The sequence below is a fragment of the Anomalospiza imberbis genome, chromosome 20 (assembly GCF_031753505.1).
Source record: "Anomalospiza imberbis isolate Cuckoo-Finch-1a 21T00152 chromosome 20, ASM3175350v1, whole genome shotgun sequence".
Taxonomy (NCBI): domain Eukaryota; kingdom Metazoa; phylum Chordata; class Aves; order Passeriformes; family Viduidae; genus Anomalospiza; species Anomalospiza imberbis.
Window position 1 is genome coordinate 5,314,263 of NC_089700.1, and position 23,770 is coordinate 5,338,032.

General features: G+C 42.4%; 1 protein-coding gene across 1 annotated transcript; it reads left to right on the top strand.

Moving 5' to 3' along the window:
• The first annotated feature begins 146 nt into the window (after positions 1–146).
• TAF15 (TATA-box binding protein associated factor 15) lies at positions 147–19,782 on the top strand. Its single transcript, XM_068210318.1, has 16 exons — positions 147–250; positions 3,792–3,828; positions 4,655–4,703; positions 4,888–4,978; positions 5,057–5,174; positions 7,722–8,005; positions 8,806–8,920; positions 14,365–14,399; positions 14,987–15,019; positions 15,546–15,655; positions 16,193–16,322; positions 17,589–17,678; positions 18,688–18,772; positions 18,857–18,942; positions 19,038–19,140; positions 19,419–19,782. Exons 1-16 carry the CDS (start codon positions 241–243, stop codon positions 19,456–19,458), a joined length of 1,416 nt encoding a protein of 471 aa, XP_068066419.1. The 5' UTR covers positions 147–240; the 3' UTR covers positions 19,459–19,782.
• The last annotated feature ends 3,988 nt before the right edge of the window (positions 19,783–23,770 follow it).

The following is a 23,770-nucleotide window of genomic DNA, read 5'->3' on the forward strand; positions in this document are numbered from 1 at the left end:
CCGCTGTGCCCGCACAGCCGCGGAGCTCGGTACCACCCCCCCTCCGCCCGCTGTACCTTGGCACGGCCCAGCTCACCTCCCCTCCCCCCCCGCTTCCCCCGCGAGTGGTAGGCGCCGCGAGCTCTGATTGGCCGCCCGGCCCCGCAGTCCGCGCGAGCTGCGGGTGCCTCAGTGTGCGCGCGGCCGGCGCGGCGGGCGGGTCGCTCCCTGCGCTCCTTCCGCTCCCTCAGCGCCGCCGCCATGGCTTCGGGTAGGTGCCGCCAGCCCCGCCGGGCTCAGCGGGCAGCGGCGGCTCCGCTTCCCGCCACCGAGCGCGGGCGCGGTGGGGCGCGGGAGGGCGGGCGGAGCGAGCGCCATGTGGCGCATGTGGGAAAGGCCGCGGCCATGTTGCGGGGGACGCGCCCGCTTTTTCCCTCACGCCCTCCCCCCCCCCCCACCATTGCGCTCGGTGAGGGGGAGGGGAGCCACGCCCCCGCCGGTGGCCCCCGTGGGCACGCCCCCCTCGGCCGAGGCCACGCCCCCTCCCGGGGGAGCCCCGCTGCGCGAGCCGCTCGGGTCACGCCCCTTTAGGCTCGGGGGCGTGGCCTGGCGGGCGCGCCCCCCACCCCCCGTGTCGCAATGGGGGGGCCGTGGGGGCAGGGTCCCTCTGGGGTCTTGTGCTCGGATGATGCATGGCCTGCACCCTCCTTTTGGGGTCTAGGCCCCCCACCGCACGTGTGAGCCTCCCCTTTAGGCCGTGCCACCGGCCCCCAGAGTGAGTGCGGACCCCATTTTGGTTCATACTTCCCAGTATAGGCCTTCCCGCCTTGGGTCGTGTACCCCGCCCCCCTCCCTCCCCCCGTATGGGATGTGGGCCCCATTTTGGTTCACGTCCCTCACTGTTGGCTCCCCCACTTTTGGGTTGTGTACCTTTCCCCCCGGTGTGAGATGGAAGCTCCCCCCTTCTGGGTCACAGCCCTTCCCCTCTGTGGACCCCGACTTTGGCTTGTGGTTCTCCCCCACCCCCATCCTGGTGTGAGATGGGGACCACCTTTGGGTCGTGCTCCTCTCTAACATGCTTCGTGTACTCCCCCTTTGGATCAGCACCCCCCCATGGAATACAGGCACCCCCTCCCTTGGGTCCTGCCCCTCTTTAGCATGGGAAATGCCCTCCCCACCCCTTTGTGTGCCGGTATGTGCTGCCTCTGCTCTGCACTCTGTGCGCTCTTCACACAGCCTGAAGTGGGGGGCTCACACCCCCTGCTGTGGGCTTAGACCCGCCTTGGCTGGGATTGTTTTCCAGCGGGGCTTTGGTTGAGCAGGGAAGCAAGATCTGCTCTCCCGGGTGACCTGACACAGCCCAGCTTCTCCTGGGGCCTCTCCGAGCACAATGTGCTGTTTCTTCATCCCCTTTGAGGTGTGGATGGCTGCTCCCCCGGCAGTGAAGCCTTGGCTAGGTGTGGATACCGGTGGATCCCAAAGTGGGAGGAGGAATTCCAAGGCTGGCCGTGCTTTGTGGAGCGAGCCATGTTTTGTTGTGGTCGAGCCATTTTGGCGTTGTCTCGTGCTGCCTGTGAGTGATAGACAATACAAACAAAGCAAGGGGTGGTACAGGAATCCTTTCATTCAAGGAGCAGTTATGAACCTGGAAAAGCAAATGTGTCCAAGTGAGGAATTTTTCTACTAAATGAGTAAAGCATGGCAGTAAATTACATCCACTTTTACTCTGCCAGCTGCTGACCAGTCAAGCACCTGTGTGTCTCCTCTGTTTTTTAGTGATGTTCAAACATGAAGTTCTTTTTCTTTGGAGGATACTGAGAGGCACTGCTGCTTCTTTATATGGATTACTTAATAAGAAAATCTCAGCTTTCAAATATACACAGCAGATTGTTCTATCTTGAGAGGAATAAACCCCCTGAGCAGTGCAAGGTGATTAGGCTGCTGTGTCCCACTTCATTAACAGGAAGTCTTTCCATGAACTTTTTTCACATTCAAAAAAAAAAAAGTCAGTGTAGGAATTTCCAGAATAAACTGTTATTTCCAAAAATCCTTACACATTCTTATCCCCATTGAGCCCACGAAAATAAATTGATCAGAAGTCTGTAAGAGGTCCAGCAGAGGATGTAGAAAAATATATAAATAAAGAAAATTCCTATGATTGCATGTTCTCATATTTTACAGCCTCCTTATCTGGTTACTTTCAGGTTTTTTTTCCAAAATGTTGTGGTTTGGTGGAAGTTTTTTAAGGAAAAGCTAAGGAGATTAAATGCACTTCTTAAATTTATAGCTAGTTACATCCTTACTCAAGAATTTTCTGATACAACCATTAATATTCTTTAATTAGCAGCATTAATGGCATATAAATGCTAGAATTAAACCACAACGATGTTTCACAATATGAAGAGTAATCTTTGTGATCATTTAAATGGAAACTGTAAAAATTTTACTTTACCCCTTTAAAAAACCCTTGAATTTCACCTCTACGTTGGGTTTTTAATTGTTTTTCAATATGAAAAACCAATGAAATATTTGTGTAGCTGTGCAAAAGGAGGAGAAATTCACATCTAAGTGAAAATGCTTTATAGGATGTGTGAAACTTGACCTCCTTTCATCTTGTGTTAGCATTTGGTAAACATTTCTGTTACAGAATGTGAAATTTGATACTTTGTGTTGCTGTGAGGAGATACCTTACCATTAATGCTGCTTGGTGTCTGAGTATCTCGGGTGATACCCCCTCACCTCACATCCATCACCTCAGGTGTTGCCCTCATCAAAGCTCTGGTTAAGTGGCTGTGTAACCACTGGCAGGGTTGGATTTATAACCTGCTGAGGGAGGTATAATGAGCAGATTCAGCAATCTGATGAGTGTTTTGATTGGAAAATGGTTGCAGTCATTTATGACATTTACCCTGCCTTGTAATTAATTCTCAGTGTCAGCGTTTTAGGCGCTTCTGGGGATAGAGGCTGGAGAGAGAATGTGGGGGGAAGGGTGAAATTGGGGATGAGATGTTCCTGATAGATTTTATTAGACCATGGCACATGCATATTTATATGAATTCTTGAAATGATTGGAAGAGAAAAATTGCAGGGCTTATCCAGAATGTTTGGGTTTTGACAAGAAGGTGGGAATTTCAAGCAGATTTCACTCCTGCCTAGGAGGCGAGATGGATGGAGCCTGAGCAATGCAGAGGCTGGAGGGGCACAGAGCAGAGTGGGATGTGAGGAACCTCTGCAGAGCTGGGGTTGGGATGGATGTGGGGCTGATGGAGCCGTGTGTGTGTGTTCTCTGTGCTGCATCTGTCACGTGCTGCTGAGCTCTCAGCTGGGTTTTTCCTCTTGCAGTATGAGCAAAGGGAAGTGTCCTGGCTCCTCCATTGCTGATTTTTCATCTCCCATTCTGCCTCCGTTTGTGCACTTCAGCAGAGCTTTCTTGAGCACCCCAAAAAGGGGTTCAGCTGCACTGACCTACTTAGCTTTGATTAATTAAGCTGCTGCATTCTGCTCATTGATGATGGCACTGTACTCTATAGCCATTAGAGGGGTTGTACAGTTCTGGGTATTTGAAAAGACTCCTTGAAAACAGAATTCAGATCCTTCAAAAGTGTGTTGTGTCCCCACACCCTGTGCTGCTGTCATTCCAGTCTTCATATTTTCACTTTTGTTAATGAAGAGTAAGCTTCATTCTGCAGGGATAGTAGTTGTAAAATCCAGTGTACCTGAACCTTTCTTCCTCTCCCCAGATTTTCTCCTTTAGGAAGTAGAGACTAAAATGTTCATTGGAAATTTTCAATATGACTTATTTCTTTTTCTAGATTCTGGAAGTTACAGTCAGTCTGGGGGCCAGCAGAGGTATGTGAGGATTTTTGTTTTGCTGTTAGCAATTACATCTGCAAACGAAAAGACCATTTAGGATTTCCAGCATGATGGCTGATTGTTCAGGATAGAGTATTGATAGGTTTTTAGAATTAAGGATGCAGAAAGCTTGCACCTGGGCCTTTCTCAAGATGTCTTGTAAAACAAAGAGAAATCAGTCTGTATTCCTGAAAAGAAGACAATAGTCGTGTAATGTAAATGGATGTAAATTGGAATGATATCTTGTAATAGTAAGAACTTTAGAAACTACATTAATATAGAGAAATATTTTCCATGTGATTGCCTTAAGCTGTTCAGTAAGAAAGCCAAAGGTTATGATATTTGTTATATGGCCCAAGGCTGCAGGGCATGTTTTAATCAGTGAGACAAGTGTTTTTATGGAAGTAAAAAATTTGTGGCTAATGCTGCCTGTGCTAATGAAGATCATGAGGTTTTGTGCTTGTAGCACTGCCTGAGTGTGGGTTTGTATCTCAGTATGATGAGTTTCAGCACATGCTTCAGTTCATGAAGGCTTGAAGTGGCAGAATAATGAGTAAGTATAATATAAAATTACAGCAAACCCAGCTTTTGTGTACTTAAAATTTATATTTGAAACACAGCAGAAATTAAAATAAGCTCTTCTGGCTTCTGGCAGTCAACCGTTAATTCATTGATGCAGTATTAATATGCCTGGAACTGCAGTGCTTGGATTAAACACCTATTTTGGAATGAAGAGAAACTCAGAGACACCAGAAATACCTTTACTTTCCAGCCTGTGTGGAGGGCACTCTAAGCATTTCCTAAATGCATTTTTCTCTTCCAGCTACTCATCCTACGGCAATCAGAGCAGTCAGAATTATGGACAAGGACAGGTATGTTGAAAAAAACATTGTGGCTTTCAAAGCAGATGTTCCTTGAGTGAAAATAATTGTTTCTGGGCCAGGAAGAATTCCACTCTCAGCTGTGCTTGATGTTTGCAGTTGTGTCTAGCCGAGGAAAACTGTAATTTACTCCTGTGGAAGTTGCACTTATTTGAGTACATTCTTGAAATTACAGGGATATTCTGGTTATGGGCAGAGTGGAGACAATTCCTCCTATGGACAGAACTATGGAAGCTATCATGGGAACTATGGACAAAATCAATCAGGTTTGGCTAGCTTGTTACATTCATTGGCAGGATTTAAAAGGTGAATATTGACTAAAAATTTTCTTCCTCGATTTCCAGGTTATGGACAAGATTCCCAGGGATACGATGATGAATCTAATTATGAAAATCAGAATCAGAGCTCCTACAACCAGCAGTCCTATGGCAGCCAGGGGCAACAGAAAGGGTCATCCAGAGGGTAAGGAAGCAGAGTTTACCAGTATCTATTTGAAGTATTGTCTAGTAGTTGTACATTCTTAACTAGAGCTATAACATATTTCTTGCTAACATTGCTGAGAAAAAGACAAATATTTGAAGATCCACGTCCTTGAAACATGTTTAATGTCTGAAAGGAGGTACAGGGAGAATATTTCTTCATGTGAGAAGGATGGGTGTAGTTGGTTTGAAGTCAAGCTGTATGGGACATAACACTTTAGAAAGCCTTTGGATTGTGGCTACAATGAAGAATGGACTTGGCAGAGTGTTTTGATTAGGAGAAAGACCTATCAAATCCCTCTCCAGTCACATTCTTTTGTACAAACTTACAGTGCTCTTTTATTAGCTTCAAATAAGCTCTTAGCACGGGAACTCTTAGCTGCTCTCAGATTGCAGACTGCTTATCTGGCTCAGAATGCCTTTTCTTGAAAGAGAAAGGATTCAGAAATGTCATGTAAGAAATATATTTTGGTTTTCCAACTGAGTTCTCAGAACATGGTGGGTTTATATCCTCATCAGGAAATTAAATGTGCACATGCATGCTACACTCTGTGCTACTGCAAATGTATTTTACTTGTGATGTTGTATTGGATTCAATTTCAGGAGGATTAATGATACAGCTTTGAAAGTATGTTGGAAAATACAGCCTAACTTCCCAGAATGACTTAAAAGGCCACTTGATGCTAGAATACCTCCACTGTGCTTTACAGGGTTTGTGCCTCCACCCGAGGTCACTGCTTGTGATAGAGCTTTACTGAGGATCATGTGACCTCTTTGAAATACTCTGCTGAGTACTAAACCTCATTCTTGTGTCCAAGGTCCAAATGATTCTGTATTTTTTGCAAGGTGATAAAACAATCTGGACTTGAGCAAACCTCTACTTGGTTTCTGGTTTTGTAGTTCTTATTGTAAAACATTTTAATACTAAAAAAAAAATGCTTTATCTGCCAGCAGTAGGTGCTTTCACTCAGATGTCATTTTTGCTTCCATAACAAAGGCAGGTACACAGTTAAGTTTTGTTTTGCTTTGTTTTCTGAGTATTTATTTATCTGAGTATTAGAGCTGTACAGAAGTAATAATGTAGTTTTTAACTCTGTAGATGTCCAGTACAATAAAAACACAGCACATAGGTTCTCCAAGAAGTTGTTTGTGGTGTAGAAAATTAAGGAAAGACTTTGAAGGGAAGCTTCTCAATGTAGGGTTGTAACAAATATGGAGAAACTGAGACATTAAATGGTAGCAGCTTTGAAGAGGGTGGCCACAAAACTGTAGCTGTCACATCCTAGGGGAGGGAAGGGAAGACAGCAAACAGTGGATGCTTTCAACAATGCTTCCTTTGTTGGTAAAAGTGCAAAGGCTAAAACAGAGCTGATTTTTTTGAAGTGAAGATAATAACAAAAATCTTCACAAGCTGTTTGCCGCTGGGATTAGCAAGGTTAAAGCTGAGATCTAGGCTAGAAGTCGGAGAGAGCAGATTAAATGGTATTTACACAGATGGGATATTTTGGGATTGGTTAGACCCAACACACTACTTCTGAAAGTGCTTTGAAAAGCTGGTGGAAACTTCCTGGAGGCTCTTGAATTTTTGAATTTTTTTATTCCTTTTTCTGAGATACTTTCACTAGCAAGTAAGATTGCCAAAGGCTGCAGAATGGCAGATCTAGTGCCTCATCCTTCAAAAAAGGGTAGAAGCAGGGAGGGGGAAGAAAGAGTGGCAGAGGTCAGAGATTCTTTTCAGTTACTGAAAAAAATAAGATAGCTAAGGCACAACTAACTACCTGGGAGGAAGCATAGGAATGAGTAACAGCCAGTGTTCCCTGGATGCAATTTATTTCTCATAAATCTATACTATGCCTTGCCATAAAAGACTAAGAGAACTATTATCTCATATATCTAGATTTTCAAAATACTTTAGTTTCTACTTCAGATGCTGAAGTAGCTTAGACAAGTGCGGTGTAGGTGAGATTCCCCTGTGGTTGCTCCAAAGTTATTAATCTTAATCTTAGAGAAGATTTATGACTCCCTCTTGGAATGTAGAGCTGCATTGTGTTGGAGTGTCCTGGATGTGATATTGGCCAGTATTTCTGATGAGGGCTGCTGGGATAGTGTAGATGGCACTGAAGTGAGAAGAACCACAGGTATGTTACAGGCCACCAGAACAGTTTGAAAAATTCTTGGTAAATTGTAGAATGCCCAGAAGAAGAGAGGTTGCAGTTCGGTGAAAGGAAAATTTTGGGGTCTTCTAGGCAGCAAGTCTCAGCTGCACTATACAGCATGAGCACTGAGGCTCTGCCCTGCAGGTCCAGGGGGAAGGATTTGGGTTGAGCAGGTCACAGGCTCTCCATCAACCACTGATGGTACTGGGGAGAGCGGGGAAAGACTGGGACATGTGAGAGGAGTGATGCTCCTAAGTTATGTAATGAGGTAACTTCAATTAGGAAGTTTTAACAATGTCATGAATTTTCAGCCGTTATTTTGCTCTCTATTCTGTGAACATTTAGCTATTAATTCAAATTCTGTTTGTTTTAAGTGGAAGAGGCTCTTATGAACAAAAGTCAAACTATGGTCAGCACCAAAGTTCTTATGACCAGCAGTCAAGCTATGGACAAAACCAAGACTCTTATGACCAGCAGTCAAGCTCCTATGACCAGCAGTCGGGCTATGGCCACCAGGGCTCGTATGACCAGCAGTCGGGCTATGGCCACCAGAGCTCTTATGACCAAAAGTCAGGCTATAACCAGCACCAAAGCTCATATGGCCACTCCCAGCAATCCTACCAGTCTCAGAAGGGAAGCTATAGCCACAACAGCCAAGGTAAAATTGAGCAGAAGCTCTGTGGAATGGTTGGATTTCCTTCTGCAAGCAGTTGATTTGATGATTAGTTAAATTCTTTTCCATGCTGATGTTCTTGGGGGATGTTTTATTTGTTAAGACTTTGAAAATATTATAGGGAGATTAAAATCTCTTGAGGTTGCATTTAGGTATGTTAGAACAGCCTTGCAGAGTCTCTGTCCCTGAGTTTTGCAAATTCTAGATGGATTTTTTTTCCCCTAGCTATTTTGAACCCTCTTCCTGCACGAGGGTGACATGTCTTGATCAGTCATGAAGAGCTTCTGCACTTCACATTCCAGCTTTATGCTGTGTAGGTGAATTGTGAGATAGAAGGAGAAGTTTAAGATTAAGCCTTTTTTTGCATTAACTTCACACCATCAGCACAACCCACTCTATTTATCCTTGTCCTGTCTTCAGTGATGTCTTTTGCAAACTGGGAGGACTGTATGGAAGTCAAATGGAAAGTATATTTTAGACAATGTGTGTTCAGTGTTTGGAAAGTGGAGTGTAATTACAGAGTAGTTTTTACATTTTGATATACTCAGTGACCCTGGAAGCCAAGGGAGATGATGGAGCAAAGTTTGGTTTGGTTTATTTTTTTTTTCCTTTTTGGCACGGAGAATGTCAAATTTAGGAGATTGGAGTGAGATTTAGGAGTTGGTACATCTCAGATGTAAACGGCAGAGTTAATGAAGAGGAGGTGGGAATTCCAGGGTGTGAATTTTCACTGTGCTGCAGTTTGCACTACAATTGACTCTGTTTGGTTTGACTCATTCTCCCAGATGATCGCCGTGAAAAGAGCAGGTATGGAGAAGATAATAGAGGATATGGCGGGTCACAGGGAGGAGGTAGAGGGGGATATGACATGGATGGAAGAGGTCATATGTCTGGATATAGGTAAGTGATCTCATTCCAGTGCCTGCAGCTCCTTACCCTTGTTTCCTATTATTTAGCTGGTTTTCATTTTTGGTTATTATATGTCTGTTCCTGAGGTGGTTCAGGTTTAGATTTCCAAAACTGGAAGGTTTCTAAAATTAAACCTTTCTGCACTGCACAGAAATGGATTTTGCCTAGGGGATCAGCTTTTAAATAATAGATTGAGACCAGGCATTTGATTGTTTTGACACACAGCTGCATTTTATTTGCATGAGTTGCAATACAAAAACTGCCCCAGCCCATCACTTGTTTTCAGTGATGAGAAGACCAACAGCCAGTGATTGAGAAAAATTTATGAAATTCATACCTAGAGTAGCTCACATTTTACCAGGGAAGTATTTTGGCCTTGAATAATTTAATAGTAACATTACTTGTTCTTTGTTGTTTATTTTTTTCAGTTTTAAACTTTATTAAAATACACATCTTTTATTATTATTTGTCAGTCTGAACACGTTTATTTTGGGTAATCTGAAATACTAATAATGCTATCACCCCTTTCCCTATTGCCTTAGGCCCTGTACTGTCAAGAAAATTTATGCACCTATTTAATTCTGTGCTTGCAGATGATCTCATGCCGAGGTCTGCAATTGGGACCTTGGCTTTAAAGCCTACTGAATTAAACATATGACATATTATTTATTAATAGCTCACACAACTGGCTCCCCTTTGTGTCCCTCTGAGTGGTTGGAGGTGCAGAGGGCTCACTGATGCAGGGCAAGAACGTTGAAGCTTCCAGAGTGCTTTGAGGTGTTGCTTGTCAGCACCACTTACCCTACAAAAGGCTGCACAGCTCTGGGTTATTCCTAAACTCCAGATGAAATACTCTATAATTATACAGTGTTTTCGGTAGGAACTGATCTGATTTAAATAAAATAATCCACTACTTGGTTACTTTTAAAGGTATTTATTTTTAAATCATTTTTAAAATCTGTCTGCTTCTGAGATGCTCCTAAATTGTACTTAATCACTTGTTTGTAATGATGTAGGAGGATCTTACCTCTTCTAATTAGGTGTGGTAGCACAATTAGAAAATCATATTAGTATTATTTTGTGTTTGCTGGGGTTTTATATAATATAAACTGAATGCATATTTTTCTGTGGTATTTTTTATAATAAGTACAAATTTATATACTATAAATAAGCATAAATATAGAAAAAAGAATTTTGTAATATATAGTACCTCACATAAAATGAAAATAACAAGCAAAATAATTTCTAAGTTAATTTTAATTTTCAGTTAAAACTGAACTTTTTTTAAAATTAGATTTTCTTTGTAGATGAGGGCTTTCCATATTCCTGTGATACAAACTGTTTTATTTAAAAAATTCCATAGCTTAGCCCTTTCCAATAATAGCAATGAATGTGAGCTTCAAAAAACACACTGCTGATAGGAGTTTGTCACTTTGAAACAAACTTGGGTCTTTGCAAGATGAAGTCAAATGTATTAATGTCTGTGAAAATAAAGCCTCTTGCCATATTTTTCCAAAATGTAAGGAAACTTTTACTCACACATCCATGTAGATCATGGAACTTCATTGAACTGGGAAGCCAAAAGAAGGGAAAGTGAATGAAGAAGTGGAGGAAAATTCAGGGAAGTGGGAGGGCATTTATTAGGAATTCTGCCTGCTTCTGTTAAGTGATGTTGGCTTTAATGGTATTTTTTGTGGAAATTTTCTGGATTTACAATGTCATATATCTTTATTCAGTCTTTTTGCATAATTGTGACAGAGGATTCTCCTTCTGACATATGTATTTTACCAGACATGCTTATTAGAGAAGTCTAAAAGCTTAAATTAAATAACAGACTATATAATGAAGGGGAAAATAACTTGTAATAAGGTAAGAAATCATGTTTAGTCCTGTGAAAATGTGGGGTTTAAGGGTCCTTTGCAGAGTTTTACTTCAGGATACTCACCCAAGCTTTTTAGAGTCCTCATCTGAAAACCAAGGAATGAATGGTTACTGTGGCTGGGGGACTGAATTGTTTTGGTTAAGGCTGTAAGTGGGAAACACAGGAGCAAACAAAGCAGGTGAGAGGAGCTTTGCTTTTGGCTCTGCTCGCACAGACTGGGCTGGGGGAACCACAGAGATGCACTTCAGAAAGGATTTGCCATTGTGTTAGGATTTGTCTTAGAAATCCTGATTTTGCTCAGCATAGGTTACTTTTTCTCTTTTGTGCAGATTTATGGTGATCTACTATAAACACAATATGCAGCTTAATTTATCAGCTGTTAGGAGTGGGAATTAGTGTGATATAAAGAAACTGCAGCATAGTGCAGATGTGTTTTACAAGTGTGGTTTGTGTTCAGCATTAATATTTTGACTTGTAACAGATATGCTTGAGTTTAGCCTTATGGAAATTTTGGAAAAATGTGAACAGAGGCAATAAATATAAAGCAAGGGAAAAAAAAACCCATCTGTCAGTGACTGTTGGTGCACTAAATATTCCTTTCTTGTTTGTAAAATACAGTTTTAGGTGTTGGGACACACTTGGTGAGACAGATACACGTTGCAAGCTGAAATTTGGTCCCTGAATTCTTAGTGCTGCTTCTGCCAGTATCTGATATTTATAAAACTGCATTTCTTGTATGTTGAGCTCCCCATTTTACCTGTACTTTAATTTAAAGAGATGTTCCCAGCTGGATTAAGCAATATCCAGATGAAGTCCAGTTACAGTCTAGTAGGGGATGATAAATCTGTGATTAAATATGGGAGAAAAGAACAGCTGAGGACTTCTCTTTCATAGCAGCAAGTTCACACACCGAGTGGTGCCTTGTCATGTTCTGGCTGCCTGCAGTTCAGCCTCTTATTTATTATCTTAGTTGGTGGCACTACTGAATTTTAATTGCCTGTTCATGTTTCTAACACAGGCTATTAAGACTCCAAAATCCATCTGGTCACCCATCTCTGAGGTCTGTGTGCAGGCCTGGTAAAGCAGTGGCCTGTGAAATGCTGCAGTTGTATTTTCCACATGTTTTCTGCCAATAATGTGGGAACTAATCCAGTTGCTGAGGCTGAATTTTGGGTCTCAATGAGAGGCAAATCTGAGACTGTAGCATCAGCTGCTTGCAATTTTTGTTTGACTTGCTGCAGGATATCTGCCTGATCCAGGGAATCTTGGCTAGTTTTGTCCAGCAATTGCAGGAAGGTATGCAGCTTCATATATCACATATCAAATGCCACATAAAAATGTAGGAAAGCATTAATCCATTGTCAAAGGTGTCTATCAGTAGATTGTTCCAGATTTTTGTTGGGTTGGTCATGTGTGACTAAGCAGAAGACAACATGCTGAGGTATACTTGTGCAAAAATATATTTCTGTAGACATTAATTAAAAAACTAATTAAAATTATTGATTGCACTCCTTAGTGCAGAGTGCAGAACTGCTGTATCACAGAATTAAGGCATTGGACTATGACTTTCTTTACATTTTGTATATTCAACTCCTACTTTTCAGGACTATGGTGCACACGTTTTCACCCCAGCATCCTACAAAACTCTCACTTCCAGCAAAATCCTGGATGTGTTGACACAAACTTACTTTGTTTAAATTTTCTAATTGTTGGGGTTTTCTAACTGCCATACACTTCCACATCAGAAAATATATTTGTTCTGGATATTGCTGTCCTGATGAGCTGGGACCATAATCTGGGGTTAGAAAATTTTCCTAACATTTAGATGGTTGATATTATTTACTGTTGTTGTTTTGGAGTTAAAATCACAGAAAAACAGGCACCCTACTAAAAATTGTTGTGTCATAATGAAGTTTCTTTTTTAAGCTGGAGTGAATTGGAGGTGGCAGAAAGGTATTTACAGTAAATTTTATCATCACCATTGTGTTTTTAATCATCAGTCCTTGAAAACAGACAGCCTTGAGTAAAGACCAGCCCTGATGCTGCATGCAAAATCTTTGATGAGCAAAGTGAATTGATGAATAAATGACACTGCAATTTAGCATTCAGATTTCTTCTCTGCAACAGCAATAAAATCTGCAGCAAAAAATTATTTTAAGAAAAGTCCCAGTAAAAGTGATACTGTCTTTTGTGCCAAACTGTCCCAGAATGTCAGTCACCCTCCAAAGACTATCTCTTAATCCAAGTTTTATAATAACCTGTTGAAACTTTATTTGGTCCTCACTTTGGGCAGATTTTCTCTCATAAATGTTAAGAGTCAGCAGCTTCCATTTATGACTTTCCATCTGCTGTAACAGATGGACAGAGTGCCAAAGAAATGACTCCCCAATTTTACCTCATTGCCTTTTGATGGGTGCTTGTGTGCCCTGTTTGGACTGATGTGTGAGCAGACAGATGGAATTAACACCTGCAGTGATTTCTAGTCACAAAGTGCTTTGGTGAAGAGGCACAATAGCTCCAGAGGCTGGAGATATTTCTCTGCAGCAGGGTTTGAGCTCACACTGCCTTTATCATGGTGAGAAAGCTCTTGGGAATAGATCTTGCCTGATTTTGAGGTGGCAGCTGTGTCCCTCAGGACGAGGAGGACAAGCAGACAGTTGTACATGGAAGTACGAGAGAGTCCTTCTGACATTTGGTTATTGACTTTCTAAAAAACCCAGTGGTTTTTTTCTGATGGCTCTGAGTATTGATTATCTTGTGTTCATACCATGGATGCAATTAAAAATGCTGTTGTGAAAAATCCTTCCAGTACAAACCTTTCCAGTAAAAAAAGAGTGAGGGTTTATTTTCATGCACATAATTAGAGGCATAACAACCTGTATTAAATCCCCTTCTAACCTTTGAAAATTGATGTGTGTATTCTCTTAACTTGGTCTACATTTTGTGCCACAGGTTTCAGAATGAATGAAATAAAACTTCACGGCCTCTGCTTTTGAAGCTCACATACACACACACCTTCTCTGTAATGCCAAGTGCTGTAGTACAGTAGGTCCCCACAGACCCTTGCTCAGAGAATGGCTCATTCTGCTAATTTATCCCCTCTATTATGAATGCATAACAATAGAGATTAATTTTAGCTCTTTTGACTTCTAGGAAAGTACTAAAGTACTAATTATTCCAAAGTAGCAATTACATCTACAATTAAAGCCCACATTAATCTTCATGAAAATACCATTTTTGTTTTAAACCCCAGTTTTGAATAGCTGTTATTTTGGCTGATGGGATGGGAGAAAGTATTGAACCAACCACATGTGTATGGGTTAGTTTAAAACACTCCTTAGGGCTTGTCTTCTCCAGTGCAGCACCCTGAGAGATTTTTTTTTTTTGTAATTTAATCTTTGAACATGAATGGGTAGTGAGGAGAACGTAGACATGGTGCTTTAGCTGCCAGACAGTAATTCTCAACTTGTCATCAGTTAACTGTAGATTGAGCCTTGGGCTCAGCACGTAGAGACTTAAGGAAGAAATCATTTCTTCAATTTTTCCTCTGCAGTGGTGGTGACCGTGGTGGCTTCAAAAATTACGGTGGTAAGTGCCGAGTATCCAAAAATGTTTCAGTGGAAATTCTTTATAAATCTAAAAGCCACCAATATCTTGTTACTATCTTGTAGAAGCATTATAGAGTTTTGGTGAGGCTGGTGTGTTCACGAGTTTTAATAGCCAAACTTGTAGCAATAAACTGGATTTCTACTTTGTCAAATTGCATGAGAGAATTTGTGGAAACAGTGACGTTCACCGGATTATTTTTTTTTCTTTTCTTTTTTAAATTTTTGTTACAAATGCTTCTTAGAAAGGTACTAGAGGTAGAAAAAAAGTGGGAAACTGCTTGGTGATGTGACAACCAGCATTTGCAAGCAAACACCAGCACAGCATCAGTGTGGCAACTGCCACATGCTGCAAGTTAAAGAACACATTAACGTCCTACAGACACCTTCTGTTGAACGTTTAAATCTAAATATTCTCTAAATCTCTGGTGAATGTCTTAGATCTTAGATGCATTGCATACATTCTTTGTATATTTTCTTGTTGCTAAAAAAGTCACTTGAATGTGTTATGCTAAAAATAGTCTGTTTTCTTTCTTTTTTTTTTTTTTTTTGGTGAAACCCATATCATAGGTCAAAGGGATTATGGACCGAGATCAGATGCTGGTAAGGAAACAAGTAGTGAGTGGGAGTGGATTGTAGCTCTTAGGTCACTGCTTTTAAAATATTTGTCTAGAAATATGGATGTGGCTGCAATTCCCATGGCTCAAAAGAAGCCTAGCTAAAGCATGCCTTCCTTGAAAGAAATATACTTAATTAAAGTGCATGTGAATTTTTGCATGTTAATGCAGCAAGTAAGAATTTCCTTTTGAATTCTGAAAGTGCTTGAGCCAAGCAGCTGCTTTCACTGCCATCACACTTCTGCTAAGCTTGTGTTATTTGAAACACACACTGCTCTGGTGGGTTGGGATGCCCAGCTGCATGAATGTTGGGTGTAAGGCTGGTCAGCTGTCCAGTGTACTCAGTTGATGGAGTTAACCTCAAAATTAAACTCCCTGCTCCTCTTTTATTTCACACAAAATGTCTCTGGGATTTAAGGGTCTGCTACTGGGGCAGCACAGAGCTGAGCTCAAAATATTGCTGCAGTTGCTCCCACAAAAACACTTGGTAAATGTAGCTTAATTTTCCACAGATTCAGAGTCTGACAACTCTGATAACAACACCATCTTTGTGCAAGGACTCGGAGAGGATGTTTCAACAGATCAAGTGGCAGACTATTTCAAACAGATTGGTATCATAAAGGTACGTGAAATGAGAAATCATGGGTCAGAAAGAGCGGAACTGGTGGAGCTGGTGTACTGGAAATGTACTGGTATCATTCAAGGCAGAGCTCTCTCTGACTCCCCAGCAGTTGTAGATAATATTTTATCTGAATTCCCAGCTGACAGCTCATTTGTAAGCTGGCAGCACTAGCACCTTTCTCCTAGTGACATTTAGATTGCTTTGTGTCTCTTCTTTAGTCTTTATAGCCCTGACACTCTATCCATTGTGCCACCCTTGTACTGCAGCACGTGTGCCTCTCTTCTGTGGCTGCTGCTTCTGGTTCTGCAATTCAAAATTAGGATTTTGTGCACTTGACCTCATTTTTTTGGTTAAAACTGGGCCCATCATTACTTCATAGAGAATGGCCAGTCAGTATCCTTCAGTCAAATCCCTCTGTTTCTACAAGTCAGCTCCAGGAGAATATTCTCACTAAAGATACTTAGTGTTACAGTTTATGCTCTGAACTAATTTCACCACTGTTTCTGCTATGCCAAGTGTACAACCTTTTTTTTTCAGACCAACAAAAAGACTGGGAAACCCATGATAAATCTGTACACAGACAAGGATACTGGCAAGCCAAAGGGAGAAGCCACAGTATCTTTTGATGACCCTCCTTCTGCTAAAGCAGCAATCGACTGGTTTGATGGTGGGTGAGAGTTACCTGTTCCTTTGGCCATTCTTGAATCTAACAGGCAGTGGAAGAAGCACATCAATTACCTTTTTGGAGGGCCAGTGCTGCTATTTATGTAGCTTTTGGCTTGGGTTTTTTAGTTTTGTTTTTGGTTAGGGTTATAGTTGGTTTGTTTGTTGTATTTTTTTTCCTTAAACAAAGACCTCTGTTTCATGGTTTCTTGCGTGTATTGGATTTCTCTCATTTCATTAAACAGCAGATAGTGATTTAGACCAAAAATGTGCAGTGAAACTGAGGGTTTGCGGCTGTACCTGAGTCACCCATGCACAAGGTGTGAGAGGTGGTGTTTGTGTCACTTCTTGTTTAGACCAAGAGAGCTGTAATCTGTGTTAGCAGCTGGAGGGATTCCCTACAGTCTTGCATTGATATTTTTAGTGTTGTGGGAGCATTCTTAGAGTCTGGGAATGGTTCTGGCAATCTTGTCCTGAGTGCTCTGTATGTACACAGTGAAAAACAAGGTTTTAAACTTACGGATTTATCCCAAAAATATATTGATGTAAAACTCCTCAGACTGCAGAAAATACAGTGACACTCTTGCAGTAATAAACTCAAGGGGGTGAGGTAAAAGTACCTTCTCCTGTCACCTTGTGTGTTCACAGAATTTTAGTGATGCTGGGTAGAAACAAAAGGTCATACTCTGCATCTTCTGGGAAATGATACTGCTTTAAAAATTGGCATGGTGTGCTTGTCTGGTGTTTGTATTTGCTGATAAAATGCAAATTGACTTTTGTTTAAGAGGGTAAGGTAAATATGACTATATTAGGCACATGTGCAGTACTGTTTGTCTGTGATAAACATTGGATCTATGAAGAATCCAGTCACTGAAAACCATGAACTTTATTTAAATACACTTGGGAGTTAGGTTTTGGGCTGGCTATTGAGTGGTACAAAAGCCTTGTTGCCTTGGTGGAATTACAGACAGTTCAAACATCCAGACTACTTCCTCATGAGCATGGCTAAAAATCTTCTAGACATTCTTTAAGTTGCAACTTACAGATCTCATTTAAACTAAAATATCTGTGGGTTTGTGGAGAGTTTAGCAAGTAGATCAGGGTTTCCATCTCACCTTTGGACCAATGCTTTCAAAACCAAGAGATTCACTGCAGCTTCCCTGTGTCTCAAGAGTATTGTGTTCAGACCAGGTTTGCAAATCACTTCTGCTCTGCTGGGTTTGCTGCTGTGTTGTTGGAAGCTCTATTGATCCTTTCTCTCCTCCCACAGGAAAAGAATTCAATGGCAATGTTATCAAAGTTTCTTTTGCAACCAGAAGACCTGAATTCATGAGAGGAGGTGGAGGTGGCGGGCGTCGAGGTGGGATTAAAGTCTGTAGAGTCCTTGTTTTTGCACAATTAAATACTTTTTCACTATGATTGATTTATTAAAGAGAAGTTGACTTTAAAGCAGTGATCCATCAAATATTATGAGCATTTGGGATTCTGCCAGGAAAGGGAGTAATAAGGATTGAACCCAGTTAAGTAAATTGAAATCTGTAATCTGCACAACACAGAATTTATGCTTTCCTTTGGAGCTGGAAAGTCTCCAGATCTTGTCTCAGCGTTGCTTTTAAAGAGAAAGTGTAACAGGGATGTTGAGCTGCACCAGCCCCACATATATAGGGGGGAATTCCCAGTGAGTATTTGCTTGTTGCAGCAAAGCCTTGAGATACTCTGTTTCCAGCTGGGATTAAGCAGGGTACATAATTCAGCTGCTGCTGATTTGGAGCAGCAGTTAGATTTCTGATTCCTTTAATCAAGGCTGTATCAATCTCCCTCTTCTCTGCATATATAGTTCTGTCACTAATCCACTGGGTATTCATTACCATTTTCAAGGAATCATGCTTTGGGCAGTGACTGTCAACAAATTCTGGTTCTGAAATCAGGCAGTTCTGTAGGCTGATGGAAAAGGATTCTTCAACAACTTCATTTGGCATAAAAGTTCTTAATTTTGTGATGCAGAAAGCAAGAATGTTGTCCCTCTGCCTGTGTCAGAGGCATCCTGGGATTAATCCAGGCTTCTTTTATTGTTAAATTTTTGTTCTGTGGCTAAGTCTGGCCATAAGTGACTGATCTTATACCTTGTTAAATCTTTTTGAAATTTTATTAATGCATGTAGTGGGTTTATATTTACCCAAGCAGATCAGGTTTCCCTTTACTGCTGAAAAAGAATTTATAATAAATAGTGGGAATATATTTGCATTAAATACTTCTTCCATCTGAGAAGTTTGTCTGTCACTGGGGGTCTGAAGGCAGTGACAGTCTTTGATATCTGTTTGTCATGGGCAGTTCATAGAACTTTATTCTGATTATAATTTTGTCTGCAGGTTCACGAGGTGGCTATGGAAGAGGTGGGGGCTTCCAGGGTAGAAGTGGGGAACCCAAAAACGGTGATTGGGTTTGTCCTAACCCGTAAGTGTCACTTTAATTGGGATGGGATGTTTCATGTGTGCTTCACCATCACAGCTCAATCTGGGGAATCCTTGTGTGTTCCAGGTCCTGTGGCAACATGAACTTTGCTCGCAGGAATTCCTGCAACCAGTGTGGGGAGCCCAGACCAGAAGATTCACGTCCATCAGGAGGTGTGCAAAACCAGCTACACCTCTTAAATGTTTCAAGTGTTCATATCATCTGCATCTTTCTGAAACAGCTGATGTATTTCCATGTTTTTCCCCAGATTTCCGTGGTAGAGGTGGCTACGGAGGAGAGCGGGGCTATCGAGGGCGCGGCGGCCGAGGCGGGGACCGGGGAGGTGGCTATGGGGGCAAAATGGGAGGAAGGTAAGAGGAGCCTTTGTCCTTGCTTGGCTGTGGGATTGATAGGGACTGTGGGAAAAGCGTTGTTTATGTGTGCAAGTACAGCTGCCATGAAAATATTAACTACAGACGGGAGCATCCAGAGAGAACCACTCAGTCTGAGTTTTGTGGATGATTCTGGATGAGGCTCTCTATAAACACAGAGCAGCACATGGACGTCACTGTAGAAATGGTTGACTGAAGGGACTGTTTGTTATTTCCTTCATTTATTACTTGCTTAGAACCTTTTCTCTCCCTTACAGAAATGATTTCAGAAATGATCAACGCAACAGACCATACTGAAGACCACTGTGAATGTTTTGTTTGTCTTCTCGATGCATTTGATAGTGAAATTGCCTGCAGCTTCACCCATGGCCTCTTTCGATAGTGGAATTGAGTGAAACTAGATTTTTATTTTGGTGGGAGGGACTGGGGTGGTTTTGGAGGATTTTTTTTTAAGCAAGACATTGAAATTTAATCCTAATTTCCATATTCTCCTCTTTTCTTCCCCCCTCCCCATACCTTTTCAACAGGCCCTAAGAAGGAAAAGGATAAACTGTAAAATATTGCCAAAATATGAAGTGTTTTGTAATACAACAATAAATGCTGATTGTTTTATTTGTGAAATCGTACTGTTTCACAATTACTTGAGTTGCATGCATTTCCTTACAATATTCCCAGTGTTCCTGTGGTATGGTTTAAGGAGTAAATAAGCACTTGTTTGGAATGGCACTGCAGCTCTGACCCGAGCTCTGTGTGTTCACAGAATCTGCAGGCAGGTCAGTGATGAGCCTCCTTGCTGTCCATATCCTCTATCCTGGTTTTGCAGACTTGTCCCCTGCTCCTTTCCTTTTTCCCTCCTGTGGTGCCTGCAAACCTGCTTTGGTTGCTCTGCACCCTGAGGGGAGCAGGCAGAAGCAGTGTCAGTGTGTTCTGCTGCTGCCAGGGGGCAGAACAGCTCAAAATCCAGTTGCTGCATTGTGAGCTTTTGGGATTCAGCTCTGCAGCCAAGGGAGAGGAAAGAAGGGAGGTTACTTATCCCTCCAGCCCTGATAGCTCACTGCAGGGGTGAGCAGTCTGAGAAGCTGGCACTGCCCCAGTCAGGTCATGGCAGTGCTGCGTCTGCATCCCAGGCCTTTGAGAGAGAACTGTCCAGTATTCCAGTGGGCAACACTATAAATACAAGTCTTGGGGTCTGTGGTTGCAACTGGGCATAGAGCTGGGCCATATCTCACTGAGAAATGAACAGAAACGGCTTTTGTTAAGGTTTGTGAGCCACCTCCCCAGCTTGGTGTGTATTGATGGTCATGGTAACAAAGTTCAAACCAGCATCACTCAGGGTAGTAAATGTGAGCGCTGGGCCTTTTTCAGGTTTCCCCTGGAAAGCATCTGCTCTGTTAGAAAAGACATTTGTCACAATTTATAGACGGCTTGTTCCTCTAAACAGTGGAATTTGAGGTATAAATGTACTGGTGACAGTATAAAATCCAAAGTATGGCATGTGAGGGTTCAGAAAGTTGATAAATTCAGTATCTGTTGTTTTACTGGCCTAGAAGAGTTGGATGCTGATGGTTTTGAAGCTGGAGTTACTGTTGGAGGAAAGAGGCTAGAGGGTGCTCTTGCCCACTGCTGTGCTGGCTGATGCAGGAATGGTGCCAGCTGGATGGGATGGAAGGAAAGCAGGAATCAGCCACTGAGAACAGCCTCAGTATCCCTGCTGAGGTATGTTCCCCAGCAGAGCTGACACCTTGCACTACACAAACAGCTCCTGAAGGTGCAGCTGGAGCCCTCAGAGGTGAGCACAGCATTGGGCATGGCTGAGCTGAGCTGAGCAAAACCCAGGGCTGGTGCAGCATTGCCCCTCTGCTCCCTGCAGTTCCCTGGTGAGGCTCTGGCTTTTTCCCTCCTGGAGAAGGGCTTGGTGCTTCAAACAGCTGGTGCTTCCAGTGGTGGGAGCAACAGTTGTAGCTGCCTTTAATGCCAACTCAGCTTCCAACCCTGCTTTCTCCCCCAGGCTAAGAGCACTTTCCTCTGCCCAGGATTACCAAGTAAATGAGTCTTCAAGTGAGCCACAAAACTGGAGCTGTCACCACCTTCTCAGCTTTTCCAGCCTGGCAATTATGCTGAGCACTTCTTGTTTATGTTCTGTTCTGCTCTGGGGAAAAACCACCTGAGTTCTTGCATGGTTTTAAGACACCTTCACCAGCTGCTTGATCTTTTAGAAAATCAGCAGGACAGAGAGAAACTGTACTGGCTTGATGGGTTGTTTTACTTGCCTTTGGTGCAGTGAGAGTTAAATTAGCTCAGAGAGGCCTGGGAAGATGTTCTGTAAAAAACATAAACCTAGATGATGATTTAACTATGTCATTGCCCTCCAACTGCTTCTGCCAAGTCCTTTGGTACTGCAGGTTTTCTCCACAGCTGCCTAAAGTTTGCCAGGACAAGCTTTAACTGAGGTTAAAAGGAAAGTAAAAAACTTTTAAAATGTAGTGTATTAAAGATTGAATTAATTGTAGTTCTTTCCAGTGCTGTGTGAGGATTTGGTAGGACTTCCTATAATAAAATTCCAGATTAAGGAGGGATCGGACAGTAGATCTGTCCTGTCAGGAGGTGGAAAACCAGGAGAATCTCAGCAGAAAGGGGCAGTTTGTGTTGTTCTCAGCATAGCTGGGAGTAGCTCTGCTCTGCTGCCTTCATCTCCATTTATGCTCCATCTTCCAATACTACATTTTCTTAGTGGTGAGGGTTTCATTTTGGAAATCGGTCCTGTGTGGAATGCTGGTGGTTTATTTATAAAAACAGGTCTAGCACTTGCCAAGCTCAACAAGGACTTGGTGGAGAAAAGAGGGATGCCAGTGCAGGAGTGGCACGTGATCCTTACAGAGCTGAAATGCCACTCCTATATAAAATAATAGCTAAACATTTTCAGAGACAGACAAATAGTTTCCATGCCTTTGCAGCCAAACCCACCTCACCCTGAGAAGAAATGCAACTTTAAGTTGCTCGAATACCACAGTCCTAAAGAGAGATATGGGGGCAGTGACTGAAGCCAGTCTCTCAAGTCTCCAGGGGTTTGAGGCCAGGATCCAGCCAGTGCTGCTTTGCCTAATCTAGAACTGATAATTCCCATTTCCAGGGTAACAGAGCCCATGTGATGATGTCCCAGTAGATGATGTTGTTAATGCTGCTGTAGCAGTTGCTTGTGAAGCTGTTGTAATAAAATACAGCTGTCAGAATACACTCAAATCTGCTTAAAACTCCCCTTTTCATACCAAGGTGCTGATGTTTGCTGGAACTCAGGTGCCACCCTGATCCTAGAAAGAGATGCATGGTTTTGGTTGTTAGCCAAGCAAATAGCAGTGAGATTCAAACTGCTCCAGCAAATTGGTGTATTCATGGGAAGGCTCATCAGCTGGATGCAGCTTCTTGACCTCATCAACTTCCAGGAACTCCACATGCAAAAGGTAAAGCCAAGGGAAGTCTGTGCAGACTTTGCATTTTGTCTTTAACATCCTTGTGGTAAGTGCCTGTTCTGGGCTCTGTTTGAGACAGGATACTGGGCAAAACAGACTTTCTAACACATTTTAAGGACACAGGAAAGTCCTTTGACCTGTAAGAACTTAATGTGCACGAATGAAGTACCCAGAAAACAGTATGTGAGCAGAAAAGCTTCGCTCTTGTGACAGCTCAAGGAACCTTAAGCTGCTCGTGCCTTGGTAAAGAATTTGACTCTTGCGGGCTGGGGTTGGGAGGGAAAGCTGTGATTGTACCCATCTGATCTGATCTGAAGTCCTGGCTCTGGCCACTTTCCAGTAGCAGGATGAGGATTCTGGACATTGCCTGGCACAGCACACGCTGAGCCATCCTGCTGCTGTACAGCAGCAAACATGTGAAGAATGGCTGTTCTCGGGAGGATGAAAGGGAACGACTTGAACCTGCTCTCAGTGCAGAGCTTTAAAGGTTTTTGATGGTAGGTTCTTGTGCCTCACACCCATCTTGGGTAGGAACTGCCACCGAGGAGTAATGGGGTTGCTATTTGCTTATCTGTTATGATAAACACTCAGAGCTGCTCTGTGAAAGCTCATGTCACAAGAACTGTTTCATAATGTTGGTTTATGAGCTCTTGGATCTCTCCTCAGACAGGGATCCACTGAGCTTCAGCTTCAGAAGAGCTTCAGCTTCAGAAGAGCTTCAGCTCTTCTCTCTGCAATGCTCAGCTGCTCTTGATGTGCCCCTATGGACAAACCAGCCTCCCTCACTCCAGACTCCACGCCTGTGGTAATGGCATTTAGTTCTCTGTGATGTTTACAGGTCAGTATGCAAATGGTATTAAATTAGGAACACTCTGGAGCTGGGACATGTCTTTAGGGAAGGGTTTGGAAGTTGAGCTCAGTGAGTACGCTAAGATCTTTTGAGTTAAACTCAAGGGAGGAGGGATTTTCTCCAGAAACCCAAGAAATCAAGAATGATTAGGCAACCAGACCTTGTAGAGATCTGTTTTATCATGCTCTTTGTGAATGTTTTACTAAAAGACTTCATTCGTTCTCTGCCACAGGCTTGACTTGTCAGGTTTCAGTTTTGGGGTAGAAGTTACACCGTAAAAACCAGAAATCTG